Source organism: Cetorhinus maximus, chromosome 22 (genome assembly GCF_964194155.1).
Source record: "Cetorhinus maximus chromosome 22, sCetMax3.hap1.1, whole genome shotgun sequence".
NCBI classification, from domain to species: Eukaryota; Metazoa; Chordata; class Chondrichthyes; order Lamniformes; family Cetorhinidae; genus Cetorhinus; species Cetorhinus maximus.
In genome coordinates, this window is record NC_135900.1 from 35,068,211 (window position 1) to 35,085,597 (window position 17,387).

The 17,387-nt window shown below is 44.0% G+C and overlaps 1 protein-coding gene across 1 annotated transcript in view; it reads left to right on the plus strand.

The window, feature by feature from the left end:
* The first annotated feature begins 14,491 nt into the window (after positions 1-14,491).
* The window catches only part of samtor (S-adenosylmethionine sensor upstream of mTORC1), a 125,881-nt gene continuing 122,985 nt past the window's right edge, over positions 14,492-17,387 (plus strand). Inside the window, exon 1 of the mRNA XM_078568081.1 lies at positions 14,492-14,699. Coding sequence (XP_078424207.1) covers positions 14,522-14,699 — 178 coding nt within the window. The 5' untranslated portion in view covers positions 14,492-14,521. The remainder of the gene's footprint in view (positions 14,700-17,387) is intronic.

Below are 17,387 nucleotides of genomic sequence, written 5' to 3' on the forward strand. Positions count from 1 at the left end.
CCTTACAAATTCAAAATGAGGTTCTTTCATTTTGGTTGCTGTGGAGCCAGTTGGAGGCTTGCAGCTGCCTTTTGATCTCACATTGCCTCTGCTCTGCACACCTGAAAACTACTGAAGTTATACCTACCAGCCCCATTGAATGTTAATTCTCATTGTACCAACAACCTCAGAACTAAACCTCTCTAACAATAAAACCCCTTTCATAGTACCAACTTTATTAGTGATATAAACATATTGCTTGGTAGCTGCTAGAAAGGCATCAGTTTTCACCCCACTTCTTGAATGCTCTATTTAAAATATGCAAATGCACGCTATCTCTCTTACATATCAAAACTAGTACCCATCAAAGCACCCAGACTAGCTGTCTTTAATCCAATTAAGACACACCCGCAGATTAAACCTCAATTTTAAAAGAAAAATATTTTCCAAAATATCACATACATTAATAGCTTCATGACAATGACTCCAACCAATGTAGAGTTTTCCCCCTGCTCCCCATTGACTTCAGTTTTGCTAGGGCTCCTTGATACCACACTCGGTCAAATGCAGCCTGGATGTCAAGGGCAGTCACTCTCACTTCATCTCAGGAGTTCAGCTCTTTTGTCCATGTTTGAACCAAGGCTATAATGAGGTCAGGAGCTGAGTGGCCATGCCAGAACCCAAACTGGGTGTCAGTGTGCAGATTGTTGCTAAGCAAGTGCCACTTGATAGCACTGTTGATGACCCCTTCCATTACTTTACTAATGATTGAGAGTAGGCTAATGGGGCAGTAATTAGTCAGGTTCGATTTGTCCTGCTTTTGTGTACAGGACATTCCCAGGGCAATTTTCTACATATCCGGGTAGATACCAGTGTTGTAGCTGTACCAGAACAGCTTGGCTAGGAGCACAAGTCTTCAGTACTATTGCCGGAATATTGTCAGGGCCCATAGCCTTTGCAACCAGTGGAGAGTTTTCCCCCTGATTCCCATTGACTCCAGTTTTGCTAGGGCTCCAGGCAGATTGGTGAGGACGAGGTCAAGTATGTTTTTCCATCTAGTTGGATCCCTCACGACCTGCTGCAGACCCAGTCAAGCATCTATGTCCTTTAGGACTCAACCAGCTCAGTCAGTAGTGGTGCTACCGAGCCACTCTTGTTGATGGACATTGAAGTCCCCCACCCAGAGTACATTCTGCGCCCTTCCCACCCTCAGTGCTTCCTCCAAGTGGTGTTCAACATGGAGGAGCACTGATTCATCAGCTGAGGGAGGGTGGTACATGGTAATCAGCAGGAGGTTTCTTTGCCCATGTTTGACCTGATGCCATGAGACTTCATGGGGTCCGGAGTCAATGTTGAGGGCTCCCAGGGCAATTTCCTCCTGAAAGTATACCACTGTGCCACCACCTCTGCTGGGCCTGTCTTGCTGGTGGAATAGGACATACTGAGGGATGGTGATGGTGGTGTCTCGGGCATTATCTGTAAGGTATGATTCCAGGCATGAGGATGACTATGTCAGGCTGTTGCTTTACTAGTCTGTGGGACAGCTCTCCCAATTTTGACACTAGCCCCCAGATGTTTGTAAGGAGGACTTTGCAGGGTCGACAGGGCTGAGTTTGCTGTTGTCATTTCTGGTGCCTAGGTCGTTGCTGGGTGGTCCATCCAGTTTCTTTTTTTTTAGACTTTGTAGCGGTTTGATACAACTGAGTGGCTTGCTAGGCCATTTCAGAGGGCAATTAAGAGTCAATCACATTGCTGTGGGTCTGAAGGCACATGTAGGCCAGACCAGGTAAGGACAGCAGATTTCTTTCCCCAAAACACATTTGTGAACCAGATGGGTTTTTTTAATGACAATTGACAATGGTTTCATGGTCATCATTAGACTTTTAATTCCAGATTTATATTGAATTCAAATTTCACCATCTGCCAAGGTGGGATTTGAACACACATCCCCGGAGCATTGCCCTGGGTCTCTGGAATACTAGTCCAGCAACAATACCACAATATCCAAGTTATGCTACCACCCTTAGCTTTGCAAAAATGGCATTTTGTTTTTGCTTCACCATTGAAATTCATTTAGCCATGAAATTCCTGATATGAATGAAGCTCATCCCAGAAAGTTAAGCCTTGTTCATTTCAGTCTAAATACCCTTTTAACAATTAGAAAAGTGGTTATTACTACCCAGTCAACCTCTCTGCCACTGAAAATTAGCTATTAATAGTATGGAGTCTCATTCATTCAGGTTTTAATTGTTGTTGGAGATTTTAAAATGTAAAATGTAGTTTTTTTAACTTATCATTTCTGTCCATTTCTCTCTCTAATGTCTCAATCCTTCTTTCCCTCTATTTATTTTTATGTACCTGATTTAACATTGAATTCACCCACTGTAATTTATACTTCCCTCAGTCCTTGCACTGTTAATTTCAATCTTTCAGTCTGATAGGTTATGAAGGTACACAATTGCTTGTCCTGTTTAGTTCAATCCCAATGCCCAATTTCTCTTACAGCAAAGTTATCAGCTCACATTTTCAGCAACTTGCCAAGCAAAACATTTAAAAACCTAAATGTACAAGGGTAAGACTATTTAATGGCAGGCTCCGGTGCCCTGCCACAGCAAATTATAGCCTCTCACTTCCTAAATCTTTATACTTCACTCTCCTCCTTTAAGATACTCTTTAAAACCTATGCCTTTCACCAATCTTTTGGCACTATCTTAATATCTCCTTATGTGGCTCCTTTCAAATTTTGTTTGATACAGCTGCTGTGAAGCCTTGAGACATTTTGCTATGTTAAAAGCACTAAGTGCAAGTTGTTATTACCAGGCACATTACCTCTGTGCCAGGAAAAAAAAGCACATTGGGTGGGTCTTCTGGTCCCAATACTGGCAAACGCTGCTATTTAGGGCTGGTACAGCATCACAAGTTCTGGGGAGCCAATTTACTCTGGAGCCTGGAACTTGAGGTTCACCAGAAATGGCTTTGCGGGAGCCCACACTGATGGTCCTGTTACTATCAGTTGTAAACTTGAGCTATTTGCCCTATACTTATAGCTCTGTTATTTACAGCGTTTCATTTAGGGCTGATCCTAATAGGCATAAAGCTTGCTAGAAGAGCAGCCTTTTAAATCAGGAGGAGTGCCAAGATTGAAAGATTGAAATTAACAGTGCAAGGACTGAGGGAAGTATAAATTACAGTGGGTGAATTCAATGTTAAATCAGGTACATAAAAATAAAGAGAGGGAAAGAAGGACTGAGACATTAGAGAGTATAATGGACAGAAAGGATAAGTTAAAAAAACTACATTTTACATTTTAAGATCTCCAACAACAAATAAAACCTGAATGAATGAGACTCCATACTATTAATAGCTAATTTTCAGTGGCCGAGAGGTTGACTGGGTAGTAATTAGCCACTTTTCTAATTGTTAAAAGGGTACTTAGACTGAAATGAACTAGACTTAACTTCCTGGGATGAGCCTCACTCATATCTATCAGGAATTTCACAGCTCAATGAATTTCAATGGTGAAGCAACAACAAGATGCCATTTTTGCACTCCCTGCACCCTGATACCACTCACCTACTCCCACCTCCCTCCAACCCAATGCACCAGCTTCTTCTCACTGACCCACTCCCCGGGTTCTACTCACCCTCCTTCACCACTCCCCACTCTCTGGTTCTGCCTGCTCATCCTTCCTTAACCTGCTTACCCCACTGTCCCCCTCCCGGCAGTGCCAAATCTGCTCTCCCTCGCCAGTATCCTCAGCTCCATTCACCCCCCTGTACCCCCAGCTCATCAGTGGAGCCAGTGTCAGAAAAGAGCCAGGGGTGCCCCAGTGGAGGGGTGAGCAGAGCTGGGAGTGACTGGTGAAGGTGGAGAGCAGAGCCAGGGTGCAGGGTAAGGTGGGGAGCGTTGGGCAGAACATGGCAGGGGGTGGGGGTGGAGCTAGGAATGCTGTGGGGTAAGGCTAAAATTAAAAGTTGAATGAAGGAAACATCATAAATACTTTAAATCTCTTAAATACCATTGAAATGAAGGTAGACCTCAAGGATTGTGTTTTCAACTCATGATGCCAAAGGGGGCATGGTTTCACCAGTCTTGTACCTCGCCACTGGGCCTCTTGGCTTATCTCGCCGATGGATCGACACTGCAGCCAGGAGAGCAGTTCCTGCTGGCCTACAAATAAGGTAAGAATGTAATTTAAAATGCAGTGCAAACCACATTTTCACCACTGACAGAAAGATCTGGGCCATTAGATTTTACATAGTCTAATAATACATTGACACAGGGAATCTATCCATGTAATTGTGGATACTATATACCCTTCTCCTGCCGAGTGTATGTTCAAGAGCGTTAGTGCAACCAGCATTAGACAAGTAACATTTCATGAACCTCTCTGTCTTAATCATTATACAGTATTAATATTCCCCTATGTTTGTGTATCTGGAACTGTTCCTGGAGCCATTAAGTGTGAAACCATAGGTATTTTTATATATCATGGGAATTTTGGTGCAGCAGGCAATCATATTCTAAGTGGCCTATGCATTTGGGGCCTCTATTAATCTGCACATTCCGATTTGTCCCGCACTAAATCCCAGCTCACAAATTGTTGGAACAAAATTAACCCCTGAGTCTATTTCCTTGGGGCTGCTCAGTCATATTGCCATGAAAGCAGGTCATTAACAAATGTAAATTAGGTTCACTAACATGATTCACAAACATAATCTTGAACTTAGCTTTGTCTGTACTCCAAAATAAAACTACCAGTTAACTCCATTCTGCTTAGTATGTGATGAGTACAAAAGGATCCTCTATTCCTCTACTTGTAAGTTGTGTTACATCAGTAATTATATCCATGTGTATTTCAATCATGAAACTGGCTTGAGTGACCATTTTTTTTGCTGAAATTAAACTCATTTTTTTATATGAATAGAAACTCAAGATATCACATACAGTTCCTTGTTAAATTTCAGACTTAAAGAATGTATTCACCTGATCACCTGACACCTAGTGCTGTGTGATGTTCTAGCGAGACATTGGATGAGTATTTTATTAGAATATTTTAATTTTGCTTAACTGATTTATGTGGCAGGGCATTGTGTAAATGTACAGCACCAGGCACAAAGGGCAGATTCAGGCTGAGTGTTGCTAATTTTAAATTTTTGACCTAAGCTTCTTGATAGAAGCCAAACAGGCATCAGCTGTTCATCCATACCCCATGCTACCAGAACTGGCGAAACTGAGCACAGCCAGACAGAATTTGCGATCTGCTCTCAGCAAAAACAACTTGCATTTATTTGTGTCAATAATATTTTTAAATATCCTTGGGCATTTTACGGTACTGATTATCAGACAAAATTTGAAACCAAGCCACGTTAGGACAGGTGGCCAAAAGCTTGGTCAAAGAGGTAGGCTTTAAGTAACATCTTAAAAGAGGATGGAGAGGTAGAGATTTAGGGAAGGAATTCCACAACCAAAGCTGAAGGAACAGCTAACAATGGTGAAGTGAAGAAAATAATGGATGTCAATGAAGTTAGAATTCGAGGAGCACAGAAACCTCAGAGGCTGGAGTAAGTTGCATAGATAGGTAGGGTCAAGACGATGGAAAGATATAAAAACTAAGATGAAAATTTTAGAATTGAAGCTTTGCCAGGCCAGGAGCCTAAGTGAAGGAATGATGTGTCAATGGGACTTGGTGTGAGTTTGGAAATGCGTAGCAGAGTTTGGGATAAGCTCAAATTTATGGACGGTACAATATCGGAGGCCAGCCAGGAGAGCATTGGAATAGTCAAGTCTAGTAGAGGTAACAAAGGCATGAATGAGGATTTCAATAGCATATAAGCAGTAGGATTGTGTGAGGTAACTGATCAAGAGTGCAGAAGAGGTAGGGAAAGAATTTTTCCATTAGTCATGTCTGTTTTGCTATCTGGAAGACATTATTAGAACAGCAGGAATAATGAAAAACAGGTTATTTTAAGAAAAGCTGTTCTTCTAATGTCACTTTGAAGCCAGTATCACTTAAAAATCAACAAGCAGCCTCCTTCCTATATGTTACGCGATCTCCAGGTAATGAGTTGTAAATCTACGGTGATATTCTGGTTACAACAGGGGTCAATTTTTTTTTTGAATGCTCTCTTAAGATTTTCTCAAGGGCTATGTTTTGTTTTTCGGAGGCTAATTCTTGGTTTTCATGGGCTTCTTTTTCATTCCTTTTTGTCTACACTGGAATGCTGTGTTTGGCTGCAGTAGGGAGCCTCAGTTGGAGATTGATGACTGAGGGAGTTTAAGGGTTAAATTAAGAGCTAAATTCTATCTCAAGTCTAGTCTTTCTTTAATTTAGCAATTAACTAAAAGTTGCTGTTAGGGTTGAGAGAAGGTGAGTTTTAGGCCAGCCTTAAAACTGGGCTCATACAGGCTCTGCTTGCAACTGTAACTAGTTAATTAGATAACTGGCTAAATCTGGTTTTGAGAGGTTAGGTTCAGAGAGTATAAAAGTAGGCTATCTTATAGTGCTGACTTTGTCTACACTGGAATGCTGTGTCTGGCTGCGGTAGAGAGCTTCAGTTGAAGATTGGTGACTGAGGGAGTTTAAGAGTTAAATTAAGAGTTAAATTCTATCTAAAGTCTAGTCTTTCTTTAATTTAGCAATTAACTAAAAGTTGCTGTTAGGGTTGAGAGAAGGTGAGTTTTAGGCCAGAGAGGAGAGGCCAGCAAGAGCAGTATAAAATGGCGTGAAAAACAGAGGCCGAGACTGGAGAGGAGAGGCCAGCGAGAGCAGTATAAAATGAAGCGAATAACAGAGGCCGAGACCGGAGAGGAGAGGTGTACCCTCAGGACCTTCAGGCGGTGGAGTTCGAAGTGACGCCACGATTCAAAAAGTGATGCGACGCAGGGGAGGCAGCTGATTGGTAAGTAGGGTCAGGTGAGTACTTCTATTTCTACTTTTTGTACTAGTTAAACTGCTGCAGTCCATTAGCTTAAACAAAATAAGGTGAGGAGTTTGGACTGTAGTTGGAGTGTTTGGAGTGGAATAAGGCCCCTAGCATAGTTAGTATTCTTTAACGGGAAAAACTAATGAGCTTGATCTAAAGGGAAGTCATGGCAGCAGAGCTGACACCCATGATATGCTCCTCCTGCGCTACGTGGGAAGTCATGGACACTTCCAGTGTCCCCGGCGACCATGTGTGCAGGAAATGTGTCCTGCTGCAGCTATTGGCTAACCGCATTTCAGAGCTAGAGCTGTGGATGGATTCACTGTGGAGCATCTGTGATGCTGAGATTATCTTGGACAGCACGTTCAATGAGGTGGTCACACTAAAGACTGAACAGGCAGAAAGGAGATAGGTGACCACCAGGCAGAGTAGAGGAAGGCAGGTAGTGCTGGAGTCCTCTGTGGCCATCCCCCTCTCTAACAAATATACCATTTGGATACTGCTGGGGGTGCCAACTCCTCAGGGGAAGCAGCAGGAGCCAAGCCCATGGCACATGGGTTGCTCTGCTGCACATGAGGGGAGGAAGAAGAGTGGCAGGGTTATAATGGTAGGGGATTCAATAGTAAGGGGAACAGACAGGCGTTTCTGCAGCCACAAAAGAGACTCCAGGATGGTATGCTGCCTCCCTGGTGCCAGGGTCAAGGATGTCTCGGAGAGGCTGCAGGGCATTCTAAAGGAGGAGGGCGAACAGCCAGTGGTCGTGGTACATACTGGTACCAACGACATAGGTTAAAAAAAAGGAATGAGGTCCCTACAAGCTGAGTATGGGGAGTTAGGATGTAAATTAAAAAGTAGGGCCTCAAAGGAGTAATCTCAGGATTACTACCAGTGCCATGTGCTAGCGAGAGTAGAAATAACAGGATATATCAGATGAATTCGTGGCTGAAGAAATGGTGTAGGGGGGAGGGATTCAGATTCCTAGGACATTGGGACCAGTTCTGAGAAGTGAGGGCATTACAAATAGGACGGGTTGCATCTGGGCAGGACTGGGACCAACGTCCTTGGGGTGGCAGTGGGACGGGGTGGGGAAGGTTGTGGTGGTGTTTGCTAGTGCTGTTGGGGAGGTTTTAAACTAGAATGACAGGGGATGGGAACCTGAGCAGGGAGACAGAGGAGGGGGAAAGAAGGATAGAAACGAAAGACAGAAAAGTAAGAAGCAAAAGTGGAAGACTGAAAAAACAAGGGTGAAAAACAAATGGGGTGATAGTGCAAAATAAAGTTAAGATGACTAACAAGGTTGAAAAGACAAGTCTAAAGCCATTGTATCTTAATGCAAGGAGCATTCGCAATAAGGTAGATGAATTAACAGCGCAAATAGATATAAATGGTTATGATATAGTTGCAATTACAGAGACATGGCAGCAGGGTGACCAAGGATGGGAACTGAACATCCAGGGGTATTCTGTGGCATTCCTTAGGCCATCTGACCAGCCTGTCTGTATCTGCCTGTAATGTTTTGGCCTCCTCCTGACTATTTGCCACCCCACCAATGTTCGTCTCCTTAGGTTCTTGAAGCATTATGAGCCTGGGGGGGGGGAAAGGGATGAATTGTGTTACTGCGTGAAAGCTAACTGATCCACTGTCCTTGTTGTTAATTTCAGCATCACCAGAGCATGGCTGCAATGAGGACATCCAGATGCCCCCTTCCACACCTGAGGGGCGTCAATTGTCACGAGTGTCACACCATTTCAGCGAGGCAGGCACCAGCGCAGCGACCACCACATTGATGGGAATTGTGATGGATGGAAATAAAATCCACATGTGTTACCATGGCTGAGGGTGGCTCCTTTGTGCTGCATTTGTATGTTTCACAGACATATCATGATTGTTTGAGTGGACATTGAGGTTTATGTACTAAGCCCTTAGGTGCAGCTGATGAAGTGGAAGATGTAGCACTTAAGTGCTGTGTATGGATGTGCCAGGCAATGCTGGTCCTGCTGATCCATGTGTGTGGAGCTAGCTGAAAGTTCGTTGGATTAAATTCTCCTGGATGTCCCTGCCTCCTTGGTGTAGTTGCGGGTCGGCGTGCAGCCCCTCATCATTGCCCTGTTTCCTCATTCTCCGAACCACTTCTGGAGTCATCATGTGCAGCCGCATCCACTGCGTCAAAGTCTTCATCATCCACTTTCGTCTTTCCAGCGCAAGATTGTGCAGAGTGCAGCATGCTACCACTATCACAGAGACACAATCTGGGGTGTACTGGAGTGCGCCCCTGAACGGTCCAGGCATCGAAAGCGCATCTTGAGAAGACTGATGGCTTTATCCACCATAGCCCTTGTGGAGCCGTGGATCCTATTGTAGCACTGCTCAGCTTCTGTTCTTGGATGGCGGAGAGGCGTCATGAGCCACCTTCTGAGCCCTTGTCATCCACCGGCCATCCATCCAGCCGAGCCAGAAGAGCCCCGGCACCTGGGAGTGTCTGAGGATGTAGGTGTCATGGGAGCTGCCTGGATACCTTGCACAGACTTGCAGAATCAGTATCCTGTGATCACACACTATCTGCACGTTCATGGAGTGGAAGCCCTTCCTGTTGACAAAGGCACTGGGCTCACCTGCTGGCGCCTTGATGGCCACACGTGTACAGTCTATTGCACCCTGAAAACGGGGGAAGCCAACAATGACCGCGAAACCTCTGGCTTGCTGTGCCTGACTTGCCTGCTCGCAGCGGAAGTGGATGAAAGTCAATGCACGTCTGAACGGAACGTCTGTAACCTGCTTGACACAGTGTGGACAGCTGATTGGGAGACACCGCAAACATCACCCACCGAGCCCTGGAAGGAGCCAGATGCATAGAAGTTGAGGGCTACTGTGACCTTCAGAGCTGCTAGCATGGGCTGTCCGCCCACACAATTAGGGGAGATCTCAGGGCCAATCATCTGACAGATGTAGTTGACTGTCTCCCTTGACAATTGGAGTCTCCTTCAGCACTGCACCTCAGTCATATTGAATTAGCTGCTTCGCTGCCTGCATACCGTGACAGCAGGATAGTGGCATATGCTGTGGCCCCTTCCACCTTGGACAACCTCTTGGGCCTGCACCCCTTGTGCCTGAGCCTGTCCTCCCAAAGGTGGCTCCCCTGGAGGCTGATTGTCCACTCCTGGCCTCCTCCTTAATCTAGCCCTCCCTTCCTCCTCACAGGAGATGCCTCCAGTGGAGATTTCAGAACCCATACACCAAGGCTAAATGGAGGCCTCCAGAAAGCTGCAGATTCCTGACTGCAGAGTGCTGAGCTGAAGCTTCAAAGTACAGAGAAAGCTGTTGGAATTCATTCTGAACTGCTACAGATCACACAGGCAAGTTTAAAAAACTTTCTGCAATAAATACTTCACATAAAACATTGACAATCTCACTGAGCCCACAGCCTGTGGATGTTTTGTTAATAACTCACTTACCCACCTGCCCAATGCACCCGTGCGCCGAGCCGAAGATTGCATGGGCGCCTCAAAATTGGCAGCGATTGCCAAGTTAAGGGCTTTAACAAGCCCTTTAATTAATGGCAGGCGCACGTTGCACTTCATTGCGCGCCCACCCAGCTAAATATCGCGATGGTGCGCAGTGACGTCGGGACGTTCACCCGACGTCACCACGCGCCATTTTAAGCGCTGACATCCAGGGCCCCCCCCCCCGGCACGTCACCCTGAAAATTCTGCCCAGAAAGTGGGAATAAATACGTCTTTTTCCGGATGTCAGACAGTAACTAGTGGTGTACCGCAGGGATCAGTGTTTGGCCCCAGCTATCCACGATATATATAAATGACTTAGATGAGGAAACCAAATGCAATTTTTCCAAGTTTGCTGATGACACAAAACTGGGCAGGGTTGTGAGTTGTGAGGAGGATGCAAGAAGGCTTCAGAGCGATTTAGACAAGTTGTGTGTGTTGGCAAACACATGGCAGATGCAGTATAACATGGATAAATGTGAAGTTATACACTTCGGTGTGAAAAACAGAAAGGTAGAGAATTATTTAAATGGTGATTATATTGGGAAATGTGGATGTAAAAAGGGACCTGGGTGTCCTAATACACCAATCAATGAAAGTAAACAGGCAGGTGCAGCAAGCAATAAGGAAGGCCTTCATTGCAAGAGGATTTGAGCTCAGAAGGAAGGATGTCTTACTGCAGTTATACAAGGCCTTGGTGAGACCACACCTGGAGTATTGTGTGCAGTTTTGGTCTCCTTACCTATGAATGTATATACTTGCCATAGAGGGAGTACAGCAAAGGTTCACTAGGCTGACACCGTGGATGGCAGAACTGTTTTATGAAGAGAGATTGGTTCGACTGTGCCCGTATTCACTAGAGTTTAGAAGAATGCGAGGGGATCTGATTGAAACTTATAAAATTCTAACAGGGCTAGACAGACTAGATGCAGGGAGAATGATTCCCCTGGTTGGGAAGTCTAGAACCAGGGGCCACAGTCTCAGGGTATGGGGCAGGCCATTTAGGACTGAGATGAGGAAACATTTCTTCACTCAAAGGGTAGTCAACCTGTGGAGTTCTCTACCACAGAAGGCTGTTGAGGCCAGGTCACTGCGTATATTCAAGAAAGAAATTGATAATCTTTTGGATATTAGGGGCATCAAGAGGTTTGGAGAGAAAGCGGGAATATGGTGTTGAGATGGAGGATCATCCATGATCATATTGAATGGCGGAGCAGATTCGAAGGGCCAAATGGCCTATTCCTGCTCCTAGTTTCTATGTTTCTATTCTCCTTTATTAAGTAATGCAGTCACGTAGTATCATTACCTTCCGTATTCGTGTTGAATTTTTTTAGGGTTACCTTCTTTAGATAGTTAGGGTAGTGCATATGCCAAAGAATGTACATCTATTATTAAATCTTTTAACTTGGAATCTGCTGAAGCCGTCATTCATGCCTTCATTACCTCTAGGCTTGAGTATTCCAAAACATTTCTGGCTGTCTCCAACATTCTACCCTCCTTAACTTTGAGGTCATCCAAAACTCTGTTGCCTGTACATTAACTCACAATGAGGCTGAATTTCCAAGCAGACGGAGTCTCTCTCTCTCTCTCGTGGAACATGGGGAATACGTAGAGAGGTGAGGAGGGTTGAGGGCTCAAGGGCTGTTTTTTGTTTTGTTCATTTTTTAAATAAATTCAGCAAAGTGCTGGAGCACAGAGGCCAGGTATTCCGCCCAACTTGCCTCCACATCTGCCACCTCTACACTCATTCTGGGGGCAGCAGGTCCAACTTTAGGCCCCCCCAGAACAAAAACTCCAACTTCCAGGCCTCTTTTTCTCAGGTAGACTGGTGGAGTCAGGAAATATTTCATTTATCACTCCTGACCAGGGTGGAAAATTTGGGCCTAAGTTCCATTCCCCTATCACCCCTGTGCTCGCTGACCTACATTGGCTCCCAATCAAACATTATCTTGATTTTAAATTTCTCACTCATGTTTTCAAATCCATCCATGGCCTCACCCCTCCCTATCTCTCCTCCAGCTCCACAACCCTCCAAGGTATTTAATTCTAGCCTCCTATGTATCCCCAATTTTAACCACTCCATGGTGGCCATGTCTTCAGTTGTCTAGACCCTAAGTTCTGGAATACCCTCCTTACACTTCTCTTCTTCCCTACCTCACTTCCCTCCTTTAAGACACTCATTTAAACCTACCTCTTTCACCAAGCTTTTGTTAATTGATCTACTATCTCTTTAAGTGGCTCGATGTCATACTCTGTTTTCTAATGCTCCTGTGAAGTGCCTTAGAACATTTCATTACGTTAAAGAAGCTATATAAATTTAAGTTGCTGAATTGGTCTTTATTTTCTCAGATCCATATGCCACTTTCTTGCTCATCTAAGATTTTGAGGCCTTCTGACTCCTCCTGCTGTGCCATGTTCAAACTTAATTCACTAGCACTAAATCTCAGTTCACGTTATTTGTGTAGATCAAGAGGCTCTGGCATAAATTTCTGGGGCACTTCACTCAGTAACTTTTCCATCCCCATCCCCAATTGTGAGGTAGCCCTTCTTGCCTTCTACCACTTTAACTTATAGCTAGGTTAGAAAGATCTACAATTACAAAGCTTGATCTGAGGTATCTAAAGGGCAGCAGCCCTGTTGAATAATTTGAATATAATAAATAAGAATAAAATAATCAGCTTCCTGTGTGGTGTAGTGTTTTGTTTCTGTGCATTTTCACCCCTTGGAAATGCACCAATAAAAGAATGGGGATTTATTTTTAAAATGGCTCACTTTGGCTCCAACCATTATTAAGATAATGATGTTAGCTACACTTATTGGAAGTGTAAGTTCTTCTGAGGTATAAAGTTGCTGTAGGCACATGGTGCTACTTGACTTGTGGTGCTTGGGTCCTTTTGCAAAGCTGTTGCAATCACTCTTGCTCAGGACTTAGAGGAGTCAGGATGTGATTTTTCCGCCCCAAATTGTTGCTCAATGGGAAAGCACAATAGGAAAAAAAAATACCCTGGGTCTCCAGTACTTGCTGCTTCTCCAATTACAGATTCTGTGTCCAGAGGAACAGCAAGATTGGGAGAGAGGGAATCTGTGATTGGAGGAACTGGAACAGGAACATGGGAGAGGCATAATCTGTGACTTTTTCATTGGTTCCCCCCCCTTGATTGAATTTTCCAGGGCTTTGAAGGTGAATTTGCCTGCTGGCCCTATGTATTTTGAACCCTGGACTACGGTACTGGTATAGCACACCACAGGTTTTATTAAATTGAATTCAATAAAAATGGTAGTTTGTGGGCTGGCATCAGACAAATTGACTTGGCGGATTCTGGTAGAAACTGAACTTGACTATTGTCCTTCAGGGAAGACAACCATTACACTCCTGATTTCTGCCATGTAGGTGACAAAGGCTTTGGGGAATTAAGGAGTGAGCTACTCACAGCTTTAGTTGCCATGGCACTTATGGCAGGTTCAGTTTGGGTCAATTATGTTGAACTGAAACCAAACTGTTGGTAGATGTGAGGCACATATTGAGCCTGTCAATTTTTTGTTTTGAAATTGTGAATTCCCCCACTCCAATTCACAGAATTGCCCTTGCTGCCACCTCCAATTTCCCTAATAAAAGACTAAGCTCTAAATTTAAAACATTAAATAACAATATTGTTCCCTGTTTCCAGCTTTCCCCCCATTGACTGTGGTGCCCAGCATGCACTCCTTCTCCAGAGCCACCTTCTTGCGGACAGCCTTTTTGCAGAGTGACCTTCCTCACGGTCTATGTCTGTGGATGACCAACTTTGGCCAGTCCTAAGAGCAGACCCAATGAAGTGGTTCTCCATCTTGGCCGTCCCACTCTGTGCCGGGAGACCAAAGATCCGGAGCATGGCGTTGTCATGGAGACAGAAGTTAACAAGCTTCCCCTCGCAATTAGCAAATGTGATGCTATTGCCCCAGGAATTGAGCAGTTAATATTCCATTGCTGCCCTTTTCAACCCTGCTGACCTCATCACGGCGGTCCGCCTGACGCCGTTGTCAGTCCGCGCACATCAACCAATGGGCTGCGTCCTGTCCGGGCGGTGGGCGGAGCCTGAGCCGAGCATCGCCGAACGTTGCCGAGCGGTCACCAGTATGGAGGAGGGCGACGGATGGCACAATGTCAGTCTCGCTGAGAGGACTGCAGAGTCGGGGCTTACCGGCCGTCAGGCGGCGGCGGCGGCTTCCGAAGGGGACAGGAAGAGGGAACAAGAGAAACTCTCCGGGGTGGTGAAGAATGTGCATAGGAAGCTGCGCAAGAAATACCGAGAAGGTAAAAATAAAGAGAAGGGGAAGGTGGGGGGAGGGGGCGGGGGAAGTGAGTGAGGCCCCGGTCCAGCGAGCAAAGTGAGCCGGAGGAGCATACACAGCCAGGGAATGGACTGGGGAATGGGGAGGGACCAGCAGCAGGCAACTGCCTGGGCCCCCCCCTGCTCACTGAGCTCCCTTAAGGGAGGTCACAACAGCCTCAGCTCTATAGATTTCCCTGATTTCTAAATCTTGTTTACCCTCTCACTGTCATTCAGTTATTTTTCAGCATATTCACACTCCCATCGTTGTAATATAAACAAAAACTGCTGGAAATTTTACTTTTTGTAAGAAATCCAGCCTTTTGTTCATTACTTTTTAAAATTTTATTTTGTGATCTTTAAGACTATAGTGAACCCCTTCAGTTTCTTTCCCAGTAAATATATTTCTATACATCAGAAGAATGGTGATGTAATATTTTTCATAAAGTGAGACAATTTATAAGCATTTGCAAATTGTCAGTTAAGTATAATTTTCCTTCTGATTGCCATTAATCTTATCATGTGTGTGGAGAAATGAGTGGTGGATTCCAGGAGGTTGGACTATTTTGGTGTTTTTTGCCCTTTGGTTCAGCCAGTGTCAAATGCTGTGTGATTTTCTGACCCATTATATTAAGATCACGAAATTGCAAGCAGTGATACTGATTGATTGATTCTAAAAAGGGCCTGAAATTTTTAATCCACCTCAGGACAGCAGGAGAAAAATACATCTGAAGGTCGTAGGAGTTGGTTGTGCTAATGTAAGTGGCAGAGAGACCCGGAAAACTCCCCTGTTGCTTACTCATCTATCTGATTGGGAAAATATCACAAATGTACTTTAGTTGTGAAATATAGTTGATTGTGGTGTAACAAGCAGAACGCAGTGCTAGGAGGAAAAAACATATTAGTCCATGTCCCTGGGGTGACGTACAAGTGGACATCAGCAAGGTTCTGGAAACTTTCAAATGGGAAGCCTCTTGTGTAAGATCATAGTCTCTCTAGAGCTTAGGAGAAGTTTGCATACATCTGGTAACTCTGCTGGATCTTTGAGGTTGGTAGCCAAAGTGGCTTTCTGTAAAACATGAAATGCATGGATGTGTAGACCCATTATAAAAAATATCTGAAGTTATCAGATCAAAAGTTGAAATGCAGCATACTGATTATATTTGTAATTATAAACTCTAAACATTGCTGAATAGCAAATATTGAATTCACTTTTTGTGAACAACAGCTGTAAATCCAACTCAGATAAATTGTCCTATCAAAGTGCTTTGTATTTGTGAGATATTCAACTCCATTAATTACTATTTTATGCAAAAGTAGTAGACCATTTGGCCTTTTGAACCTGCTGAATCATGGCTGATTTGATTGTGGCCTCAATTCCACTTTCCTGCCTGTTCCCCATAACCTTTGACGTCCTTCAAAATTTTGTCTAATTCAGCCTTGAATATATTCAGTGATACAACCTCCACTGTTCTCTGGGATAGTGAATTCCAAAGATTAACAACACTCTGAAAGAAGAAATTCCTCCTCATCTCGGTCTTAAATCAGAGACCCATCATTTTGAAACTGTGCCCCCAATTCTAGATTCCCCCACAAGAGGAAACATCCCCTCGGCATCCACCCTGTCAAGCCCCCTCATAATCTTATATGTTTCAATAAGGTCACCCCTCATTCTCCTAAACTCCAATTAGTATAGGCCCAACCTACTCGATCTAATTTCATAAAACAACACCTTCACCCCAGGAATCAGCCAGTGAACCTTCTCTGGACTGCCTCCTATGCAAGTATATTCCTCCTTAAATAAGGAGACCAAAACCATACACAATACTCCAGCTGTGGTCTCACCAATGTCTTTACAGTTGTAACAAGACTTCCTTACTTTTATACTCCACCCCCTTGCAATATAGGCCAACATTTCATTTGACTTCCTAATTACCTGCATGTTAACTTTTTGTGATTCAGATTCCTCTACTGCAGCATTCTGCAATCTCTCTCCGTTTAAATGATATTCTGCTTTTCTATTTTTTCCACTAAAGAAGACAACCTCACATTTTCCCACATTATACTCCATCTACCAAATTTTTATCCACTCACTTAACTTATCTATATCCCATTGCAGACTCTGTGTCCTCCTCACAGCCTGCTTCCTATCTATTTTTGTAACATGAGCAAATTTGGCTATAATACACTCGGCCCTTGCATCCAAGTCATTAATATGGATTGTAAATAGTTGAGGTCCCAGCACTGATACCTGTAGCACCCCACTAGTTACAGTTTGCCAAGCTGAAAATGACCCACTTATCTCAACTCTTTGTTTTCTGTTGGTTAGCCAATCCTCTATCCAAACTAATGTATTACCCCAACTCCAGGAGCTCTTACCTTGTGTAGTAACCTTTTATGTGGCACCTTTACCAAATGCCTTTTGGAAATCCAAATATATTACATTTAATGGTTCTCCTTTATCCAGCCTACTTGTTACATCCTCAATGTAGCTCAATATCTCAGCAACATTGCCCTATATCAGTAGAGAGATAAGTGTTTTATTGAAAATCATCATGGCAGCAGGTGCTGAACCCTGATGACAATACAAACAAAACAAGTAATTCTTAACATAGTTTTAGACCATCATTGAAATAAAATAAAAGTCTAAATTAATAAAAGGATTGCACAAT